Source organism: Macaca fascicularis, chromosome 16, assembly GCF_037993035.2.
Source record: "Macaca fascicularis isolate 582-1 chromosome 16, T2T-MFA8v1.1".
NCBI classification, from domain to species: Eukaryota; Metazoa; Chordata; class Mammalia; order Primates; family Cercopithecidae; genus Macaca; species Macaca fascicularis.
In genome coordinates this window covers 56,332,915-56,343,685 of record NC_088390.1, presented here as the reverse complement: position 1 = coordinate 56,343,685, position 10,771 = coordinate 56,332,915, and the positions used below count along the sequence as shown (strand labels likewise).

The window sequence follows — 10,771 nt, the reverse complement described above, 5'->3', positions numbered from 1 at the left end:
ACAGCTAACTATTAGATGATGGCAGCAGCCTTCAGAAAGAGGCAGGAAGCCTCCAGAGCCACTCAGTCACTACACTCTCCTGCTCACATAAGAGCCTGGCCGGGCAGGTAAGTAGGAAGGAACTAATGGCAAGAATTCAAAGGAAAGAGTGCTTAGGTTCGGAGGCTAAGATTATTCATTTTCTTCTGGCTCCTATTTTAGTGAACATCTGAAGCTATACCCTGGTTCTCTAGAATGTTGGGGTTTTTGTTTCCCAGTATCAACTCTCAGGTCAATAAAGAGGAAAAATTAACAACTAGGTTCAGCATTTTAGGCACGGGCAGTAAATATTAGAACACTTAGACTTTGCTGCCCAAGAGCTCACAAACTAGCCGGTGGGTTTAACCTGGGCTATGGCTGTGCTGTGTTAGGCTAGCACAACAGTTTTCAAAGTAGTAGTAGTATTTTTAGAGACAGGGTCTGGCTCTGTTGTTCAGGCACGATCATGATCATAGCTCACTGTAGCCTTGACCTCCTGAGCTCAAGCGATCCTCCTAGGTAGCTAGGGCCACAGGTGTGCACCACCATGCCTGGCTTTTTTTTTCCTTTTTTTTTTTTTGTTTTGGTAGAACAGGGGTCTCTCTCATGTTGCCCAGGCTAGTCTCAAACTCCTGGCCTCAAGCAATCCTCCTGCTCCAACCTCCCAAAGCATTGGGATGACAGGCATCAGCCACTACTCCTGGCCTCAAAGTACTATTAAAAACAAAAAACAAAAAACAAAAAAACCTTAGGTAGGACATGCACTTGCTGCATCCCTGTCCTTCACCATATTAGATCAGGTCGTAGTTAGCCATTATTGTCACCTGCTGTAAACATTTTGAGTTTACATTCTTCAACTCAAGTGAGTCGTGATCCTGACAGAGGATTCTGATTTAATGGGTCTGAGGTGACAACCCACAATGGTATGCTTTTAAAGCTTCTCAGGCCTTTCTAACAAGCAGGCAGGCAGAACCAGGGAAGCGTAGCCCCACCCCTGCTGCTCTGGCAGGCCTGTCTTGGCCCCACTGAGTTCGAAGCACTGCAGGACCCAGGACCAGGCCCCAGGACTCCTCCTGAGAGGTTCAGAGGGCAGGCTTGGGGGTGGAGGCACTCCTCTCCCATTCTCTCCCCTGTTCAGGTCACTGAGGTGAGTGGGAGCCCAGCTTTGCTGCCCAAGTTCCTAGCAGACAGTGTTCTCTACCCCCCCACCTTTCTGTAGGGTTAGCTCAGCCTGGAGGCTTGGGTTTTTTGAGGTTTTGAAATCCACTCCAGGCTGGGCCCCTGGGTTCAAATTCAGGATTTGGGCCAGGCAGGACACAGAGTGGGGGTAGGGAGCAGGTGCAGGCAGGCTGGGCACCCAGAGCTACACAATAACTGCTTTGGAGGGAGGAGAAGAGCCTGGACAGAGGCTTTTGTATTTCATGGCCTGGCGTACCCAGTTTCCAGGGCAACCATGGACACCACGGTTCTGTTAGAGGTGGAAGCCAAGACCAGAAGACAGCCAATTGACATTCAGAGCCCAGTTACCTGGGCCAATGGGAAGTGGAGGTGGGCAGTGGAGCTGGGAGGGATCTGGAACTGAGAAGTGCGGAGATCTGAGCGAGTTGGAGTCCCACTGGCTGTCAGGTTCAGCAGAAGCAGGGCCTGTTCCTCCCAACCCCTGCTCTGAAGGTTGTAGCGGGACCCTCATAGATGCCAGGCCTACAGAGGCAGGAGAGGCCGAGAGCCTGGAAAACTGCTTACAGATGCCCCTGCTCTGAATGAAGCTGTTCTTCCAAGCCAGGGTTCCCAGGGAGGGGTGTGGCACCTGGGGGGAGGGTCAGCCCTGTGGCCCTGCTGGCTGCCCTCAAGGCTGATGCCCTTTCCTGGCATCCCCTGCCACTGCTTCTCCGTGTGCAGACATCACCATGGACAACAGCCTCCTAGCCATAGTCATGGCCACCGGTGAGTACCTACTGCCATTCCGTGTCCCAGGGGTGGGGCAGAGGCACCGTAGGCAAAGCCCAGCTTCTTCATCTATAGGGTCACCTCAAGCAACAGCCCTCCCCAGCTAAGACTTGAGAAGTATGCTGTGCACGGCTGGCCTTTGATCCCTCTGGTCCCTTCCCTGTGCCAGGTCCTATGATGCCACAATCTTTGGTAACGAGAGGAGCTGGGCACCAGGGGCTGTTGAGCTGGGCTCTTGGGTCCTCTCCTGCCTCCTCAGATCCACTGTTTCTCAGGGTATCTGCTCCATCCCCTCCCTTTGTGTCTCTGTAAAATCTCCCTTACACACATCACCCCCTGGGCTGCAGGCAGGGAAGGGACAGGGCTACTCTGCTCCCCCTCACAAATCTCTGCCCCAAGGACTTGATGCTGTAGCAAAAAGGAAGCTGCCTGCACCTCAGTTTGCCTTGCTAAGCTGGTATCAGTCCCAGGCAGGTCATTCCTACACCAGCTTGTGGAGTGAATTCCAATCTGGTGAGGAAATGGGCCTGCATGTGCTGGGTCCAGGCTGCCCCTTGATGGTGCCTCTGGGGGGAGGGCAGCCTCATCTGCGGTGTTCATCATGGCCATCCTGCTGCTGCTGCTGCTGCTGCACCAGCGCGACCCCCAGTGCTGCCAGGTCCTCTGCACCTGCCACTTCTTCCGGAGTCCCAGCCAATACGTAAGCACCCTGACCCACCAACCCCTTGCCTTCATGGCCCCCACCCTGACCCAAATCCTGACAAAAGGGCACCTGTCCTCTGACCAAGGAGAAACAATTGTTCAGTATGGAAAGGGCCTTTGGAATCTTTCTCTGCAGCATCCAGCCTGGGTTCCCTCTGAGTCAGGGGAGCAGTGTGGAAAGGGTTAATAACAGCTAGGCCCCTCCCTGACCATTGTTAAACATAACTCAGTGCAAGGAGCTGCTCAGTGAAGACAAGGTCTTTTTCCAGCTCCCAAGGGAAAGTACAGAACCCCGACTTCTGGGGGAGGGGGTAAGTGGCAACAACAGCACTGTCAGTCCTCTCCCCAGGGACAGCGTGCCATATGGCATCCTGTACAGAAAGGAAACAAAATCTTCTGAGCTGCAGCCCCCCAGGCTCTGACACCATATCCCAACACTGAGCACCAGACAGGATGGAGGGGTAGGGACAGGAGGTGGTTTTCTCTGACTCCCCACCAAAGGTCATCAGACCTGGCTACCAGACGGTGGCAGAATGAGCTAGTGGCCAGAAAGGAGTGGATTATCTTTACACCCTAGTCCTTTCCAGAAATGCTGAGGGTCTGAGCTTTGTGACTTGGCCCAGGTGGAGAGGATTAAAGGGATGGAGAAAGGGGCATGGAGGGAAATAAAGGGTTTGGAATCTGCTGTCTTGCACACTGACCCTGAGCTTCACCTTGAGTTGTGCTTCATGATCCCAGGACTGCCCACCTCCCTACTTCAGCACCATGGGATGCCACACCGAGGTCCAGCCAGTGGAAAGGAGCCGAGAGTCCCAGGGGATACAGGTGAGGACCCCTGGACCTGCCACCTGGGATGGAGGAAGAAGTGCGTGCTGGGGTTGTGAAGCCAGGCAAGGGACCTAGTGTGGTTAAGGGGACTAAAAAGAATGCAGGGCAGGGCAAGGATGGGATAAGACTGGAGGGGCTTCTTGGAGGAGAGGGAGGAGTGCAATACCCCGAACTCAGGCTTGCTCTGGGGAAGAGGACCCAGACCGAAGCTGGATAACGCTGGTGCATGCCTCCCTGGCTCCCTTGGCTTTTCTTGGTCACAGGGCCACTCCCAGGTGGCTGAGGTATTCTGTGTGGGGCTGCCCAGGAGCCACCAGCTGCCCCTGTGGCAGCCAGCTTGTCTGCCCAGCTATGAGAGTGTTCAAAAGAAGGACCGGCAGCAACAGATTCACCAGCTGATTGCACAACGCTTCGGGCTCCGGGCCTGCAGAGAGGTGAATGTCCAGCCTTCTCAGCCCTGGGTGCCCTGGCTAACCCACCTTTTCACTTACTGCATTTTAACACACAATACCCAATTAGAGGCCCTGGGGTCAGGAAAAGGGCCACTAGTGGAGAACTCAAGGATATGAGTAGAGGCCCCAGTTCACTTCTTGTGTAGATGGTGCAGACCCCAGCCCAGGGAGGGCTAACCAGAGGGGTTTCCATGGAGCCAACATCTCCAGGGGAGATGCAGAAAGCAACAATCCAAAGAAAGGGTGTTACATATATGGGAGGAGAGCAAGAAAGTGGCTAACACCTTTGTTCTCCCATTTCTTCAGCTGCCACCAAGCTATGAGGACGCCATAAGGTCACTGCCTCCACCGCAGGCCTGCTGTGGCTCTACTCAGCCATCCTGGGAAGCAACCACCTGCCCTGATCAGGGGAACACCACAGTGTAGGAGGGAGCAACCACTTCTGTCCGGCTCTTCCCCTTTCTCCAGGGGACTGGAAGGGAGAACACTGAGCCTGTGGAGACAGCCCCCATCAATCTCCCCTGCCTAAAGACTACTCCAGCTGGGCCTTGGTACCTGATGCCCCCACACATGGTGCCAAAGTAAATCCCAGGTCACCTCTGCCAAGGATGTGCAGGAGATGAGGAATCCAGGGTAATGTTCTGGGAAAGCAAGATGACATGTTCAAGGCAGAACTCCAGAACTGGGAGGCTTCTCTGACCTCAATCCCTGGAGTGCCTGCCTTCAAGGCAGAGTAGAGTCCCTGAAAGGAAGCCACTGGACCCAACAGGCCCCTCTCTGGGACCGTAGCCAACACCACCTACCTCCAACAGCCAGGAATGATCATCCAAAATGAGATTTTCTTCCTGGCTCCTCCACTCAAAGGCAAGCCTCTAAAGGTCCTGGCTGGGATGACAATAGAGTAGCCTGACCCCTGCCCACTCTAAGCCCTCACTGAGTATTCCTGAAGCCAGATTCTTTGCTACTGTTTATCGTTTGAGATAAATCAAGAACCAGAAGAGAATGTGGGCCTGGTAGGCCTAGCTCTTCAGGTGAGCAGGAAGAAGCCATTTGTTACCTACTCTGCCCTACCACTGGAAAGACCTCGGCAGTCCAGGGCAGATGAGGCCTGACGGAGCCTCCCAGAAGCATATCCTGCCATCCCACAAGCTCTCTCTCTGCCCTAGACCTGGAGAGGTAGGGAAGAGGCTTTCCTGTGGCTATCTCTGGGGCTACAGCCCCAGCTCCCTTTGCATGTGGCTACGGGAGAAGAACATGACTGTGTTGCTTCCTTTACTGGCTGCCTCCACCCCTCCTCCCAGGGCCCAGCCCCTGGCCTTTCCTGGGATCTAAGAGGGGAAGCAGCAATGACACCCTCAAGCACGAGCTCCCCTCCTTCCCCTCTGGAGGACAGTGCCAAAGCAAGTCCCCCTTCTCATTTCCTCACTCAGATACGTTCTTTCTTGCTTTGAGGCTCCCCCTTGGTGTGCACTAGAGAACCTGGGTAAGGACCAACAAATCACTAGGCAGTTCCATCCAGGTGTGTCCCTAAATAGCATGCGTTCATGACTCTGGCTCACTTTATTTTTGGCCCCAGGTCAGGTCTCCCAAAGGGTTTCCCAGCAGTCACTTCAGAGTCTCCTGCAGAGTCACCATCAAGCAGACCTCTTCCTTGGGAGGCCGTGTCGTCGCCCCAACCCTTGACTTCTGGTATCACCATCTCCTGTCACCTGGGCTCCAGTCTCTGTCTGATGGCCTCAAACAGGACATCAAAGCATAGCTACCAGTTTGAAGGTGCCCTCCGGCTTGGCAGGAACCACGTGGACAAAAGTCTTGTAGAGTACAGCACCCTTGGGCAGCCTGGTGATCAGATCCACAGCCTCCGTGTTTCTGGGATGAGGCACGTAGACCTCCTTAGTGTAGCGGACTATCCCCTCTTCCAGGGCATACAGACATTTATTCTTCCCAAGACCCACCTGCAACACACAGACCCGGTCAGCTGGTCAGCGAGGTGGCCCGTCCCAGAATTTTGGGACAGACTTCTCACACAGAGCCACGCCCTGGGGCCGAAGAGGGGGATCAGAGAATGCCATCTCAGGTTCCCTTTCCCACTGGCTGGCACTTCCAAACCTTCTGCTTCTTTACTGACTCATAACAAATGAGGGAAAAGAAAGCTCCAACAGCCAACGTGGGTCACTGTTCAGTCCCAGGGGGCTGTTACCTGGAGCCATGTCTATGTAACTGGTCAGAAGCCACAGTGGACAGATCCCAAAACCCAGGAAGATGCCCTAAATCTTCACTTAAGACTTAAACAACACTAGAACCGTCATATGTCATATTAAAACACTAGTTTGATGTAAATTTTCATCTAGGTAGTGATTTATAAAGTTTAGGCTCTATGGAAAATATAGACCAAAGCTATATGTATAATGCATATGCCAATAAAACAATCATACTATTGCATCAGCTAATACCCATGTAAGCCCTTTAATACCCATTAAGTCATTTAATCCTCACCTTGTAAAAGAGGTATTATCTCCAATGCCATTTTTCAGATGAGAAATATGAAGCAGAGAGGTTAAACTATGTTGGATGTACAGTTTTTAACCATATTTTTTAGCTTTTTCTTTTAGAACTTCAGGCTGGGTGTGTGGCAGATGTTACCCAGGTAGTCCAGCACTATTCTGTCTCTCTGATTAAAAGAATGGGCTCTGGAGCCAGGATGTCTGGTTCAAATACCAGCACTGCTACTTACTCCTGTGTGGTCTTAGGCAAGTTTACTTCACTGTGCCTCCATTTTTTTTCATCTGTCAAATGGGAATAATATTAGCTACTTTACAGGATCAATTTGAGGATTCACAGTCAACAATCATAAAGGGCTTAGAATACCGTCCAGCTCAAAATATGTTAGCTTTGATTGTTGTTGACATAGCTACACATCTAATGTCTTAAGTTCTAAAAGGTAAAGCTACTACATATGAAATTATCCAAAAAGGGGTGAGGGAAGGGAAACTGTTTACAAAGGAAACTAATATTTAAAATAATGTGAAGAGTAGAGTATCGTTCTGTCTCTGTAACAAAGAACTGTCCTACCCTATAAAAATGATGCCAACTTGCTGAAACTGAAATCCCCACCTGGTATGAACCTAATTTCTGGCACACTGAATTCTATTTCATTAAATTCAAGCTATCTTTCAACCATCTACAAGTAAGTCTATGCAAAGGGAGAGGTCTTAGACATAATGAAAAACTAATAAATTGAAATTAGTTTCCCAAGACTAAAATAATATTTTAGATATCTTGTCCTCCAAGAACTGAGGGTTAGAAAGAAGAACCAAGAATACCAGGCCAATGCAACACCAAAGCAAAACATAGTGATCTGGGAGTTAGGCAGACCTGGTGCAAATCCCAGCAGTCACTTGCTCCTTCCACCCCCTCTAAGTCTCTGGCATTTCACCTGTAAAATAGAGACAATACCCACCTCACAGGGATGCAGTAAGGAAGAAATGAGATCATGTAGGCATGGGAATCAGCAAAATGCTTGCCATTTGGTAAGCACCCAATACATGCAACTGTTACTACCATGCTTAGGGGCAAGGAGAGGTCATCCTAGAAAGGAAAAAGGGGGCAGCAACAGAGCAACTCACATGGGCACCTGGGTGCCAGCGGAAATGGCGCTGTGTTCCAATGATGTTCCCAGCATGAACATAGTGACCTAGAAGAGAAGTCCACAGTGATTGGGGCAGCATAGCAAACTACCAAGAAAACACGATGGCCTAAATGCTGCATACCAACTTCCAAGCCTGCCCCTGGCCAAAAACAACTCCCAGACAGTCCAACACAAGCACTGCAGGATCTGCCACCCAGCAGCTCTTATCTCTAATTGCATGGTTATGGCTCACACCCACCCACCCTATGACCCTTCCTCAGGTCTTATCTGTTCCTTTAATCTGGAGCCAATTATGATGGTGAGGAAGAATAGGGCCAGGAACATGCAGCGTTCTTCTGCTCTCCTAAGGAACACCAGGACAGGGTGCAGCTGGGAAGGGGAAGCCAAGGCACATCCTCACCTTCCATTTTCTTAATGCCTAGGCGTTTGCCTGATGACTTTCCACCAAGGTTTCTGGAGCTACCACCCGACTTCTTGGATGCATATCTGACAGCAAGAGCTGTAGCAGGAGTGGAGCTCAGCAAGGATGTAACTGCAAAGAAAACAGAAACATTGTTCAGACAGACAGGCTCAAACTATTTCTGCCTCAATGGGGCACATGCTGAGAGGTGAGAGGTGGTGGGGAGATGAGAAAGATGTGTCAGGGGAGCAGAAGTGCCACTGAGTGTATTAGTTCTCAGGGAATACCTGAAGGTCCTTGGCTTTCTTCTTTTGGGGGAGGGGGCGGGGGAGCAGTGAAACATAAATGGAAAAAAATAAACATCATGTGTTCTGGGTCCTGACACATTTAGTCTAAATGTGCTGAGGAGAAATGGACACCACAAAGCTGCCTGCTTCAGAGGCTCACTCACCCTCATGCACCATGGAGGGGCCAGAACAGACTTGGGAAGCCCAGCACATCCAGAGAGGCTTCTGTTTCAGGCTCACTCACGACTTTTTCTTTTTTTTTAAGACGGAGTTTCACTCTTGTTGCCCAAGCTGGAGTGCAATGGGCGCAGTCTTGGCTCACTGCAACCTCTGCCTCCCGGGTTCAAGCGATTCTCCTGCCTCAGCCTCCCAAGTAGCTGGGATTACAGGTGTGTGCCACCACGCCCGGCTAATTTTTTGTATTTTTAGTAGAAACGGGGTTTCACCATGTTAGCCAGGCTGGTCTGGAACTCCTGACCTCAGGTGATCCCAAATTGTTGGGATTACAGGCCTCACCCATGACCTTCTCAGCTATTCACTCATCCACTGCTCACCAAATACTAGTAAACTAAAAGGGTAGCTGGTCTGAAGGTGGCTCCCACAGGGTCCTGGCCATTTCAGAAGGCTGGGCCCTTTCTTCTCAAAGCACATCAAGCAGAGGTCCAACCATGACCCACAGACTGCCCTTGTTAATATGACCCCTCCATACTCATTCCAAAGTGCTCAATAGCAACATTTGAAAAAGTAAAACAAACTAAAATTCATACTAAGATGGTAGTCCCTTGCTGTATGACAAGCTTAGGGGTGCAACTCCTTGCCTGCAGGTCTCCAGACACAGCCATGATTTAAGGCCCATGCCAGTGTCTTTAGAGAAGCTTTGTGGGTCTCTGGAGCCTGTAAGTTCAGAGTGTCTGAAGCCTGGGTTTCTGACATTTCCATGACAACATAGACTAACTGCGGCAAAGGACCAGAGATAAGGACTCAGAAAGACAACATGTTAAATGCCCAGCACCAGGATCTACCTACCTTTAAACATCTATTCATTCATTTACATACTTACTAAGCTCAGGAGCTGGGCTTTTACTTTACTTACATTATCTCATTCACAAATATTTGCTCTTCACCCTACTCCCCATCCTCCTCCTCAAAGTAAATGGTGCTACCATTCAGCCAGTTGCTTAGGCAGAAACCACAGTCACTGCGGATTCCTTCTCTTTGGTGACCTCACATATTCAGTTCACCAGCAAGCTCTGTGGATGCTAACTCCAGAACAGATCTCAAATTCATCCATTTTCCTCCAAGTTCACTGCCACCACAAACGTCTTGGCTAAATCATCTCAGCTCAGGGATATTATGGCTTTCCGTCTGATTTCCTCATTTCCACTCCTATCCCCTTTAAATTTACATTACAGGAATAGTTTGCTTCTCAAAATGTAGAACTGGCTCAAGTCACTCTCCTGTCCCTCACTCTACACAGGGCTAGGTCTCCTGTCATTCCTTTTTTTTTGGGGGGGGGGGGGTGAGGATAGGGCCCCATTCTGTCACCCAGGCTGGAGTGCAGTGGTATGTACATGGCTCACTGCAGGCTCGACCTCCTGAGCTCAGGTGATCCTCCCACCTCAGCCTCCTGGGTATCTGAGACCACAGGCAAGCGCCACCACACTGGGCTAATTTTTGTATTTTTTGTAGAGATGGGGTTTTGCCATGTGGCCCAGTTGGTCTTGAACTCCTGGGCTCAAGCGATCCGCCCGCCTCGGCCTCCCAGTGTTGGGACTACAGGCATGAGCCATCATACCCCGCCTCCTGTCATTCTTTAGTTCTTAAATGTTATCTCCTCAGAAGACTTCCTTCACCGTTCAATCTAAGAAAACACACACACAAACACACACACACACACTCATTTTCTTTCTTCACGGCACTTGCCAGTTTGCAACTACTTTATGTGTTCATTTATTGGCTTATGCACCAGAGAACACCGTTCGGGGGCTAGAAGCCATGTCTTCACGTTTTCTGCTGATTTTCTGAACACCTGCCGCCGTGTCTACCACAAAGTAAGACCTCAATTTGTTGAATGAATAGATTAATTTTTTCATCACCAATGTGCCATTGTCACTAATACTCATACAGAGAAAGGATCCACCCAAACCCCCAACCGCCAAGGAAGCCGTCCGTGCTCCTGAGGCAGGGGAAGGCCAAGTGCTCCTCCAACTCCCCCACTCATGGTTCTACCCAGGATGTGTCACGTGACCAGCGACAGCGTCCCTCAAACCTGGAGTGGCCCACACACTTCCCCTCGCATCCAGGGTCCTCCGCGGGGATCAGTATCACCTCCTTCCCTCCCTGCTGGAGCTCCACTCTGCCTCCCCGCCTCGCCCCGCTCTGACTACTGCGTCCCATTACCAGCTGTTCGGGTCCTCAGCGCCAGCACCACAGACGCCATGTTTGCGTTCACTCACTTCCGGTCTCGAAAAGGTTCTACTTCCGCTAT

The 10,771-nt window shown here is 50.8% G+C and overlaps 1 protein-coding gene and 1 long non-coding RNA gene across 6 annotated transcripts; both read right to left on the bottom strand.

The window, feature by feature from the left end:
• Positions 1–2,910: 2,910 nt before the first annotated feature.
• Positions 2,911–3,518, bottom strand: LOC141408801 (uncharacterized). Of its 2 annotated transcripts, none has more exons than XR_012425689.1 (2): positions 3,381–3,518; positions 2,911–3,038 (listed from the first exon to the last, which is right to left on the bottom strand). It is a non-coding gene; the product is annotated as an uncharacterized lncRNA (long non-coding RNA). The 2 variants fall into 2 exon arrangements; XR_012425688.1 differs by having other exon boundaries at positions 3,369–3,515.
• Positions 3,519–5,469: 1,951 nt separating this feature from the next.
• MRPL27 (mitochondrial ribosomal protein L27) lies at positions 5,470–10,737 on the bottom strand. 4 transcript variants are annotated; one of them, XM_074019354.1, is made up of 5 exons: positions 8,448–10,737; positions 7,997–8,128; positions 7,574–7,641; positions 7,323–7,383; positions 5,470–5,902 (listed from the first exon to the last, which is right to left on the bottom strand). In XM_074019354.1, the coding sequence occupies exons 1-4, from the start codon at positions 8,494–8,496 to the stop codon at positions 7,342–7,344; spliced, it is 291 nt and encodes a 96-aa protein (XP_073875455.1). In that variant the 5' UTR covers positions 8,497–10,737; the 3' UTR covers positions 5,470–5,902; positions 7,323–7,341. The 4 variants fall into 4 exon arrangements, with proteins under 4 accessions (XP_073875455.1, XP_073875456.1, XP_005583724.1 ...); XM_074019355.1 differs by having other exon boundaries at positions 10,684–10,737; XM_005583667.5 differs by lacking the exon at positions 7,323–7,383.
• Between the last annotated feature and the right edge of the window lie 34 nt (positions 10,738–10,771).